General features: G+C 36.8%; 2 protein-coding genes across 2 annotated transcripts; both read right to left on the bottom strand.

The window, feature by feature from the left end:
- Nucleotides 1-266: 266 nt before the first annotated feature.
- MONOS_10390 (uncharacterized protein) lies at nucleotides 267-6,142 on the bottom strand (the record flags this gene model as incomplete). The annotated part of the gene is made up of 5 exons (XM_067862837.1): nucleotides 267-4,663; nucleotides 4,781-5,495; nucleotides 5,552-5,628; nucleotides 5,708-6,012; nucleotides 6,109-6,142. 5 exons carry the CDS (start codon nucleotides 6,140-6,142, stop codon nucleotides 500-502), a joined length of 5,295 nt encoding a protein of 1,764 aa, XP_067725773.1. The 3' UTR covers nucleotides 267-499.
- Nucleotides 6,143-7,199: 1,057 nt separating this feature from the next.
- Nucleotides 7,200-10,922, bottom strand: MONOS_10391 (uncharacterized protein; the record flags this gene model as incomplete). Its single annotated transcript, XM_067862838.1, has 3 exons — nucleotides 7,200-9,906; nucleotides 10,213-10,769; nucleotides 10,904-10,922. The coding sequence occupies 3 exons, from the start codon at nucleotides 10,920-10,922 to the stop codon at nucleotides 7,387-7,389; spliced, it is 3,096 nt and encodes a 1,031-aa protein (XP_067725774.1). The 3' UTR covers nucleotides 7,200-7,386.
- Between the last annotated feature and the right edge of the window lie 1,567 nt (nucleotides 10,923-12,489).

Below are 12,489 nucleotides of genomic sequence, written 5' to 3' on the forward strand. Positions count from 1 at the left end.
CAATAAAAGATAGTTATCAACTTAAATTCCATTCTATTTAAGATCGAGAACAATAACTATTTTTACATCCTTTACCAAGACTTTTGCAAACTATTTATTACCCAATTATATTTAGTTCGTTTACGAATAACTTAATTTTTTCTAGCAATGTTTTGCCATGTGATTACATGCATTTATGCAATTCAAATGCAATTTTATTTCTTTAAAGTTTTATGGTGTATTCTTTCAAATGCATTTCACTTTTTTCAATAAGTTGAGGAACTAACTATGAACAGCAATGTTTGCTATTTTTATTAATTGTAAATTGAAATACTTTTAAAATTGAAGAATAAATAATCGACAAATAAATACAATGAAAAAATCATTAAAATAAACACAAATGAATTGAATCTCAACAAAAAAATGTCAAACGGAGACAAAACTTCAAACCAGATTAATTAAACAAATACATTTCCAACAAATTGGCAAAATTCTGATATGAACACTCAATGACTGATTCTCATTTTTGAATATTCAATTCTTCTCCTTGAACAAGTTGGTAAACACAAATCAGTTCGCGAAATGCATTGTTGTCGCCCTCCGTTGCCTTTTTCAGGAGGCTATCAACATACTCAGAGGGACGGAGTTCATTTAATCTGGACACCACTGCAGCAAGGAGAGTTTCGTGTGCTATTTGATTGTCAACTCTTTGAACAGCTCTGACAATTGCCTGCTTTTCAGCCACTGAAGCCTTGAAGACAAGAAGCACAATTTCTCGTGTGACACTTTGTATTTGATCTATCAAACTGGCAGGAGGAACAAAATCATCATCATTGCTTTCTGAAGAAGAAGAAGAAGATTGAGAAGAAGAAGAATCCGTCGAAGCAGTCGATGGATCCAACATCTTTGCAGCTTCGATGCTCTCCATTTTCGACACAGTGATTGATTCAACCATCTGTCGTAAAGCACTCAATAGCTCTTCATCAACACGAACAGCTTCAATATAATCTCCACTTTCCGCTAGCAATGAAGCAGTTTGTGCTAATGAAGTCAACGTGCGAAGGTCTCCAACCCCAAGTATCTTCTTTCTAGAGGCTAGGCATAATTTCGCTGCTTCCAACCCTTGCTGTAACGATCCTTCCTCCTTCAATGTTTCCGCCAATTCAAACCTAACATCTGCCGCATCCATAGAATTTTCCCCCAGTACAGCTTCTGTGATGCTCAATGCACGCGTAAAGAGTCTGGCTGCCTCTTTTGCTTCGCCCCTGCGTCTGTATTCACGTGCCATTAGGAGATTGCATCGTGTTGTTAATGGATGATGCGAACCGACAATTTTCGTGCTCAATTCAGCGGCTCTCTCCAGATGCTGCATAGTCCGTTTGTATTCATGAACAAGTTCGTGCGATTTTGCCAATGCAAGCGCCAGCTCAACAAGAAGAGGATGGCTGGGTCCAAGATGCCAGATAATGAACACTGAAGCAACGTGCGCACACAGAAGTCCTTCTTCTTTCTTCCCTTGCGCAAATAATACATCAATTAATCCAATGAGTATCTGTGCGTTTTCTCCATGATAAACAGCTGGCGATGCTCCAAGGGCTGCCTTCATGTACATCTCTGCAACTCCATCCCTACCAGCAGCGTGATGCACTTTTCCGATCTGAAGCAAAGCTTTTGAGACAGGACGGCTCGGTATTCCGCAGCTAGATCGTGCAATGTCCAGCATTCTGTTGAGAATTTGAAGAGAATCGTTGTAATTGCCTGTTTTTGCCAAAATGGTTCCGCATTCAGAGAGTCTTCGCAGAAGGAAAGTGAAATATGGAGGAGTTTTTATTTTCGATTGGAACTTCTCAAAATCGTCCCACGAAATGGGACGAACTTTGGACCTCCGAACACAAAGCCAGCCTTCAGTGGGAATCTCGTTTGAGAGCGTGTTCTGTATATAAGATTTGACAGCAATTACAAAAGGAGGATAGATGAGTGGCGGATGAAGGATGTCAAGCCCTTCGCGCGGAGCGATCTTCAAGTACTGCGGATGGATGGCGAGCGTGCATGAGAGAGAAAGCTGAGCAGATGGAATGGCAGATTTGGGAAATATTTGGCTTTCTTTTGTGAGAGGTTGCGGAAGCAAAGAAGGTGATATTGAAAACGTTGCAATGGTGTTTGTTCCGACAAGAGAAGAGGAAGGAGAAGGTGATGTTATGGATGCTGTGGATGGAGAAAAAGGAGAAATGGCTGTTTGTGGTGTAGCGGCTGTAGAATATGAGAGAGGAGAAGATGAAACAGAAGACATCGAGTTTAGCATTGACGAAGTGGATGAGTATGCTGACGATTCAAACTCTCCTTCTGCCGATGCAACAAGAAGTGGATAGAGATCACTTTCTCTGAAAGTTATTCCCGTCAAGCGCTGCATTTCCATAAACAGTGAAGGTCTGTGAAACGTCCCCTGAGGAGACAAAACGTAACCATAATCCCGTTCGACAGAAGGTGCTATTACACATGCCCAAAACCAGCTCGATTCAGCAGCAGTTCCCAACGTCAGATTGAATACATCGACAGATATTTCCATCATCCGGCGGGAGATGCTGCTTCCATTCTTGGGTATTGGAAGGTCATTCTGGAGAAGAAATGGGATGTAGTTCAAAGGATCTACAGCATAGTCCTCGGGGATTTGGCAGAGGAATGACTGAAAAGCAGACTTGTACATATTCACTCGATCCATAGAACTGAAATATCGGCGGTGGGGCATTTCGCTAAACGGGTTTTCAGCCAAAGAAATCCGTTCCTTTGTAAAAATAAACCGCAGAAGGCGAGCAAAGACACGCGACACCATCTCCACTTCGCAGAGCGACCGGATGTGCGGCAGCTGCGTCATCTGCGCCAGACGACCGAGTAAAGAAAGAGGAAGACCAGCAGCATGAAGCTCATCCACAAGCTGCTCGAAGCAGCAAGGCCAAATGTGCATTGTGTCAATGGCTTGTGAAAATGCCGTTAGGCGCTCCTCAATCAGAGACTTGGATGCATCAGAAACTTCAGCTGCGTTTGCTAGCGTATCAGGAAGAAGAGGAATATGAAGGTGTAAATCAGAATTAACTGATAGTGGTTGAATCGAAGAAGAACTGCTGGATGACGATGATGCAGATGAAGACCCCGATGCAGGAGAGCTCATGATAGAAGTGTTTGTAGATGAACTTGAAGAATGCGAAGAAGAAAGAGATTGCGGTGTAATGGGTTGAGGGGGAGGAGGAAGGATATTAACAACGCAGGCCATGTTTGGAGGAGGATGTGTTGTGGATGTAACAATAAGCTGAGAAGGTGCAGAATTTGCAGCTGATGAAGAAGTTGGAGGATTAGGAACAGAATCAACAATTGCACTCAGTCTATGTCCAAATGGATTGGTTGGAACATCAGGCGAAACTGGACTTCCAAGTGATAAAAGATGCTCCACACGAAACTGAGACAAAGCCTTAATTGGCAAAGGAGTTTTTGAAGCAAGAAAAGACGGTGGCAGAAAAGCAAACAGTGACAGCTCTTTTATTTGAGAAGGAAGAGCAATAGATAGTGGCACAGATTGCGGAGGCTGCACAGCAAGCGGACCGCTCAAAAGAGGTGGCAGAAGGCTGTAGTGATTGTATGAGTACAAACGCTCATCACTTCCGCGAAGAATAATAAATGAGTGAGGAAGAGCAATTTCTGTATCAATGAACTGTTGCTGTGGTTGTGTTGCAGAAGAACTCTGAGTCGATGCAGCAGCGCCATTCCTAATCGGTCTTTGCCTTTGACTTCTTTTTCGTTCGTTATTATTGCCTTCTCTTCTCTCACCCCCGTCCTCATCCTCATCCTCATCATCATCATCATCATCATCATCATCTTCTTCTTCTTCCTCTTCTTCCTCCTCCTCGTCATCTTCATCTTCCATCATATTCTTGGCCTTCTTACATTGCAAGTGCAAGTGATCCTTCAAATTCCATAGAGAACCGATTGCATTCAACTTCGATTTCAACGAGGCCATCACAAAATCATGCTCAACAGACAAAGCACAGTTGGTTTCATCAATTTTTGGTCCAAAAAGAGGATTCTCTTCTTGAAGCTGCGGAACGGGAATTGATGCTTCAGCATAAATGCGCATGCCCATATAGTCCACAGTGCAGCAAAGAGGGATGCGAACAAATCTACCTGCTGCTGGAGAAGCAGCAGATGAATAGCTTTGCTCTTGAATGTCTGAATCCGCGCTCATTCTTCCTCTTGTGGCTCCATCAGAATCAGAGTCAGGTTCTGACTGTTCGTTAAAATCGTCTAAAAACCCCGACTGAGCTCCTTTTAAAGTCACTGAAATATGTTCATTCGTGGATGTCTGAAGAAAGCTTATAAGTCCCATTGCTTTCATTTCTCTTGTTGCTTCAGTTCGTGTTATATCTTCGCTCCAGAACGAACCGTAGCAATCTCGTGACTCGAGTGGTGGCTTCGATGAATGGGCAGCGCACAGGCGCAAGCGAATACCGTTCCGCACCATGTGAGTTGGTGGAAGTTGCGCAGGATCTAATGGTTGAGATCTGAACGAGGTCTGAGACGAACCTTCAGAAGGCACGGAATGGTTTTGGCAGTCTGACCGAATAAACGGAATCCCCCTTCGTTGGATAAAGTTTGTGATCATGGAAATGGCGGCTTTCCGAGCTTCTCCAACAAACTAGAATCAAAAACATGTGAAAGGCGTGGTAAATTATATTCATTTGCATTTTAAATTCAGAACGTTATTATGACAAAAAGTTAAAATAGGAGCGAAAATTCAACAAAAATAACACACTTGGCCCACAATCTTTGCACGTTCAACCTCAAAAAGAAGCCGGTGAGTATTGACTCCTCTTTCATGCATCATCCATCGAGTGAACCTGGACATATTCTTAAGCCAATCAGATGCAGAAACAAATTCATTGTTGATGTCGTGCTGTTTGTTTGCTTCAGAAGATTCGCTTCCTTTCTCATCGTTTCCGGATCCTTCCCGCTCTTCTCCTCCGGACTCTTTTTCTCTATTATCTTGCTCTTTTTTATGTGCAACAGCATGAAAAGTTGATTTCTCTGCTTTTTTAGCACCGTCACCTTTGACTTTTTTGGATGAAATGCCATCAACAAGATTTTGAAACAGCTCGTTCCATTTCATTTGAGAAAAATCAACGCTTTCTGGTTCTTCTTCTTCTTCGGCTCCTGTTATCAATCGTTGCTCCAAGAATCGTTGTTTTCTCAATTCTTTATTATCGCCTATTGCCTTTTCAGCACCCAAGACCTGGGAATGCCAAGGTGATGAATCTACAATTCTGAAAAGTAAATTTCCTCTTGGTAGTTTAAATAAAGAAAATAATGGATATGTTTCGTGAACAAGAGTTTTATCTCCCTTGGCATGCGAATCAGGAAGATGTTGAGCATCAATTGAAGTGATTGTGCTAAGTGACGTTATTGATGGTATTTCTGGAGTTGCTTGTGAGGCTTTTATTGAAACCTTTGTATTCTCTATCATAGACATCCTAATTATTGCACATTTTTTCAAAAAAAGAAACAAAACACGCAATTTTTACCAAACCCTTCAGTTTGAATTATATTTAGTAAATTGCTCGAAATTGAAGAACCTACGGGTCGCTGAATTGCTTCAACGCAATCCTACAAACAAACATTATAAGAAACAAAGAAAGCGTATTGTTAAGAAAACTCTTTAAGTTCTAATTTAATGATCATATACAAAATTTCGCATTTTCAATGCACTAATCCAATCAGCACGCTCTGCAGCAGAAATACAATGGAAAGTTAGTATCTTTGCAGGCGTCTTAATTTTTACGTCAAATACGTTATTCCTATCGAATTGATTGCTAATAACAGGAATAATTTCAGAGCCTGTCAAATCATATATTCGTGGTTTTTTCGTTGAATTTGGAGTTTCTATGATTATTGATTTTTTGGTTAATTGCACAAATCGTTGATTCCATTTTTTAAAAATTCCACGAGATCGTTTGAACAAAGTTCCAGCAAAAAGAGGAAGATCATCATCTTAAATTAATTTCGAATGATTAAACATATTAAAATATTTAAAAGTTGTATCATTTAGTGTATTTTTTGAATTTTGATAGTTGATAAAATACACACTGTCAGTAACCTCGGATTTCTTTTGTTGTTGCATTTGTGTTAGTTCAAATGATCAAATTGAAGATCAAATTTCTCATAATTTTTTTATTATAAATTAATTTGAATTGAAAACAACTTTTGTTTGAATGGTCTATTCTTTCCTGAGGTTTTTGTTACATTTAATTCCATCATTTTTTCACAATGATCTGACGAAAATACAAAAAATTTTGTGAAATACTTCAAATAATACACATTTAAACATAAAAAATTATATATGAAAGATAAAGTGTGCCAATAAAATAAAAGAGAAACAGGAAGGAAAATGGACATATAACATTTTATAAAAAAAATGGTACAGATAAAATTCGATGCCTTGATAAAACAATAACCCCTATATTTTGAACCGAAAAATTTTAATAAAAAATAAATAAAAACCTAATTCAAGAAAATCAATGACACATACAAACTCAGAATATTTATCTACATATAGAATCTCTTTTTTAAAATTGATACAATTTTCTTCGCGCATAACTTTCTCCAAGAACATTTAAAAAAAAAAAAAAAAAAAAAAAAAAAAAAAAAGAGAAAGAGAGAGAGAGAGAGAGAGAGAGAGTAGAATAGAATAGAACAGAATAGAATGGAAAAGAATGGAAAAGAAAAACAAATTATTAAATGGAATCAAGAAAAATAATAGAAAAAAATTTCAAAAAAAAGGTATTTTTGAATTGTCGAAAAATATTTACAAAATTAAAGCTTTAAAAAGAATTGAAACAAAAAACTTTGAACACAATGACTTTTAGCGAAATGGAAAAATTTTTGAAACAAAACAAACATAATCACAATAAATGAAACGTTCCTTTTTATTAGGTGTATCTCATCGTTTGTGGGAGAGAATAAGATAATCAGCAACTTTTCTTTCCGAAGTGATAATGCGTTTGTAAAAAGAAACATTTCAAAAACGAATTCAAAATATTGTTTTTGTTTCAGCACCATTTACATAAAATATTGAAAGAGTAATGCATACATAAAGCAATCTATTTCCGTAAATGGTCTGTAAATACACATAACCGAAGATACTAGAATTATCTGGAAGAAACCTTCATATACATCCGTTTTCTTTTTCTTTTTCGATTTCTTCTTCATTTTAACTTCGTTTCTGAGATGCTTCCAAAGCGATGAAATTGCTCGAACTTGATTTTATTCTTATCGAGATTGAGATGATCAATCACAATTCTGAACCACAATTATTTCTTTATTTTCTTGATTCAAGGAAGCAGCAGAAGAATAAATGTCGGATGATTAAATATCGAAAATATCTGTTTTCGTAACTGTTGGACCTTCGCTTGATGAAAATTTTTCATTTTTTGATTCATCAAACAAGGTTGAATTAACATCAGGTAACTCACCATTCGATTCTTCTTTTTGTTGCTTTTGTAATTTCTTCTTCTTCTTCTTCTTCTTTTTCTTCAATTTGTCCGGAATTATATTTTCATTCACAAGAAACTCTTCTGGAGAATTAATGGCATTCTCCTTTGTTTGCTCCTTATCAGATTTGATATCGGTAAAATTATGTGCATTTAATGCTTCCGAATCTCCATCTTTGGGCTTTTCCACTGAACAGTTTTGATCAGACGATGATTTATCATGCACTGCATTCAGAGCTGAAAATTGATCAGTTTCTTTCTGTTCCTGCTCTTCGATATTGTTATTCACATGAATTGCAGGATCCCCTGATTGTTCAGAAGTGCTTTTTTCAACTTTCTTTTTCTTTTTCTTCTTTCGAAGACGCTCTTGTTTGCGCTCTCCATCTGCAACTGGAGGATTTTCAGATTCCATATTGCAACATCTTGTATTTACTTCACCCTGCCCAGATTGGGCTGAATCTACAGGATTATCTGGAGTTGTTTGTTTAAATGATGCACTCAGAGTATTAACAGAAACAGTATCATCAAGAATCGTATCTGTTCTGATGATGTTTTTTGTATTTTCTGATAAATTGTTGCATTGTTTCAATTCAGAATCTTCAGTAGCTTTGTCGTCATCTCCAAATAAAGAGAAAGGAGTGCTCGATGCTGAAGAAGATGCATGATAATATTCAGGAGATTTAAAATTAACCGATTCGATGTTATCAGATCCATTATTTTTTTCTACCATTGCAACTGTATTTTTCAAAAGGATTCCTTCACATCCCGTCTCTTCTTTTTCATTTTCTGGTTGCACATCATTCAATTTTGCTCCCCTTCTATGCGTTCCTTTCTTTCCTTTCTTTTTCCTTTTTCTTTGCGAAGGATTTGCCATTTGTTCAGAATCCCGTTTCAAGTCAATATTCTCATGAGATGCAAATGCAGGACAAGCGGCACTAATCTCAGTTAATACATCTTGAGAATCGCCCGTTATTTCATTTTTCGGCAGAGCATTACGCATCATTGAAGTCATTAAAAGCTTGCTCATTATATCTTCTTTTAATTCATCAGAAAAAGAATCATTCTCAGCTACACTGAAATTTTTAGACATGAAGCCGTTATTTGACTGAGATAGATCCAAACTTTGTGCAACTGAGTTATTTTCATTTGCCAGAAGCGCTGCTGTTGAAGAAACAGACAACAAATCTGTTGAGCCCTGTTTAAACGAGAGATTATCTGTATTTTGCCCATTTGGATAAAGTGATTCAAAAGATTCAAGAAAGCTGGAATTACCTGATATATCAGCTGACGAGCATTCATTGTATTCTTCATTTGGTGAATCGTTAGCCAATCCAGGAGTATTCTCAAATGGATTTGTTGATGCGGGCGACGAATTGTTAAGTTGTTTCTTATTAATACCATCTCCATCAACATTTGAAACCTTCGATGATTGAATAACGATCGACGAATTATCCCGTTTTGATATCGTCTTATTAACAGGATTTATTGCTATCCCTTGTTTGTCGTTTTCGTTCATGCCCGTCAATCCCTTTTCTTCACATTCTTCATTAATATCTCTAATTTCGATTCCTTTCCATTTATTTGAGCGCTTTTTCTTAACAATTACAATAACAGCAATAATCACAGCGATAATCAAAACTCCAACAATAATAAGTATAATCCACCAAGGAAATGCTTTTGCTGATGATTTGGAAGTATCATTAGGTTGTTCAATAACATCTTGCAAAAGTACAGGTTCCGTTTTAATAACACGAACACCGTTTGAATGTTTTTTAGAAAGAGCGTTCTCTTTCAATGAAAGAACTGCTCGAACCCAAATTTGAATATTTGTTAAGTCAAATGCAGACTGAAGCTGAGATTTTGATGTCTCGATTGCATTCTCATCCTGGTTGATATACGTGCATGTTACAAAGGATAAAGAAATTTCTTGCATTCTTGCATTTTCATCAGATACATTTAAGGAAAACAATTCATATGAAACGAGACACGGCAGAAGGTTATTTCCTTTGAAATGGATAATTGTTTTATCATCCTCATCAATTCTCATTGTTGTCAAGACGTGAGGCCTGCAAAAAAGATAAGTTTTTTGAGGAAATTCTTTCAATGTCTCTTCAGATAAATCACCGCTTTCTTCAGAACTCCAATTCAGTGAACTGTTTATTGAACAGCCACTATTCTGAATCCACATTTCGAGATATTCACCATCGAGAAGAAGATTTGGATCTTTGATTCCAGATTCGTCGGAATATGAATCAAATGAAAGTGCACCCGAATCACACAGAATGTTCCTCCGAACAGAAGTGTACCCTACAGAGTTTATTGCATTGTTTATAAATTCACACTCAATCAGGTTAGCATACCCTCCAATAATAATCAACGCTCCAGCCGATGAATTCTTAAATGTCACGAAATTTATAGTTGAGATGCAGTTTTTTAGTGTTACAAGCGATCCCTCAAACCTGCAGCTGAAATGCTCTTGATTTTCTTTGTTATTGATTGAACTAATCCTATCACTGACACAAGATATTGAGCAATTATATAACTTCATAATACTATCCGTAGCACTTAGTATTTCTTCATTTTCTGAAAGAATGAAACATGAACATAAATTCGAATTGTTAATAGAGATATCCACTGAATCTAAATTTATCAACGATCCAACTCCCGTATGCGTAACATTGCAAAAATTTAAATTTCGAACAATAACAGACGCCTTTTCTGAAGTGGCTGTTCGAAAACTGTTGACAACAGAAGTTGAAGAAAATACAATGTTTTTGAAAGAAATATTTGAAACTTCGAATGCTATTTGCTCGTTATCTTGAAATATAAAATTTCGTGAATATTTTGATGCATTAAGTTTTAAATCTTCATTGAACGATTCGACTGGCGTAATATCATCAATTATTTGCAGCATGTCTCCATTTACGATACTCACTCCATCAATAGAAACATCTTCCACTTTCATCGAAGATAGCACATGGGAAATCACAAACAAAACTGCTTCAGAACGAACAACTTCTCCGCAACCATACAGTTGAATGCATTTAACAATCAATTCTCCTTTAATTTTTGCCAGTATTCCAATGTCTTTTGAGTTGTTATTTATTCTGAAGTCACATTCTCGAATCTTCAAGAATCCGTCAGTTGAGCGAATCACGCAAACATAGCCCACTTTCTCGAGATCAAAAAGAAATCCCCCGATTGTAATGTTTCCAGAAGAAGAAAACAATGAGTCGAGTCTTTCCTCGCCAGTTGGTGCTGAATATCCAATAGTTACTGGAACAGGATAAGAGTCGCTGCTGCCAACGCTGCAAAAGCCATGAAGTCCTCGATTCTCAAGTTCCCCAACAAAAATAATTTTTGATGTTATTGAATACGATGAATCAACATACAGTATTGCGGATGAGGCATCTTTCTCAAATTTATTTCTAATGAATTCATTGGATTTGCAAGGAAACGTTTTCGAACCGCATAAAAATGAATCTTCCCCATGCTCAAGAGACAAATAGATAGAGTCTCCATGATATGTCCAATAAGTGAACAAATTGATAGGCTCATCATCGTTCTGATATCTCGTTCCAAAATATAGCAAGCATTCATCAATATTGATTGTGGGAAGATAAAAATCAAACTGATTCAATGGAGCAACGAATTCAAGATCATCACATTCCACAAAAATGTTTTTTCCTACTTGAGCGTTACAAAATTCAAATGAAAGATCTTTCAATTGAAATCTATTCGTTTCATTTTCAATCACCTTCATGAAAAAAGCGCCTCCTCTTCCATTTAATTCAGATGCTGAACAATTATCAAATGAACAATCACCAATTTTACAAAAGCCATTCGAATATATTTTTGAGTAAAATCCGCCTCCGTTTGTGTTGTCGTTGATTAGATTGTCATTCAAAAAGGTGCAATTAGAAATAAATGTTTTCTCATTTTCTTTTGTTACAATAATTCCTAAAGTTCCATTCGATACTGTTGATGTGACGTTGATGAAGCTGCAGTTATCAAAAGAAACCAGAACACTCACATCATTCATTTTATTCATTGCAGAAAATTGTCTAACAAATGTGACGCCTTCGAATAGAACAAAAGGTGTGATGGCAAAATGCAAATCAATAAATGAACAATTTGCCAAAGTAACAAATCCAGATAATACAGTCATTAGCGAACAATTTAGAAATGCGCTTCCTCCTTCAATCGCAAAATTGATTGTATACAATCCAGTACTTTGTGAACTATTTTCTGATAAAATGATTGAAACAATGGAATTTGGTAGTTGTCCAGAAATAATGAATCGTAGTCTTGATAATTTTATTGTTTTGTAATTTATCATAACACATCCGACAGCATTTGAGAAAGATGATGGAACAATAATATTTGCTGTTGATGAATCGTAAGATCTCAGTTCGTATCCACTTAATTCTTCTTTAGAACGCAAAGTCAAATTTGAACAAACACATATTGTGAACGAGTTCACACTTAGATGTAATTTCCCATAGAATAAAGACTCACAAGGCTCGTTAATTGATCCACACCTCGAGACATCGATCCCTTCATCAGAAATAAATGTGCTGTTTGATGAATATACAATCAGAAATCGAAGCAGATCAAAATTCATAATCCTTTCATCATTTGTGTCATTACCCACAAACGCATTTTCAACATTTGCAAAAGTATCAAAATCAAAATCAAAATTTCTTAAGCAAATTGTTCCATTGAGATCTTTGCCAATCATAAATAAAAATTTGGCTTTATATGCTGAGCAGTTAATGAACAGAATATTCCTCAAGCTCAGTTCAATAGGCGAATGATAATTCAAATAAATAGCTCCTCCATAAGAAGTATTCCCTTCTGCAGAGTCATTCGTAAAATTAACATTATTTAGAACAATATTAGAAAGTTCCTCGGAAATTTCTTCCATGAAAATACAAGAACCGTTTCCTTGCAGCGAGCGAATAGCGTTAAATGCGCA

The sequence above is a fragment of the Monocercomonoides exilis genome (genome assembly GCF_001643675.1).
Source record: "Monocercomonoides exilis strain PA203 chromosome Unknown scaffold28-1221067, whole genome shotgun sequence".
Taxonomy (NCBI): Eukaryota; Preaxostyla; order Oxymonadida; family Polymastigidae; genus Monocercomonoides; species Monocercomonoides exilis.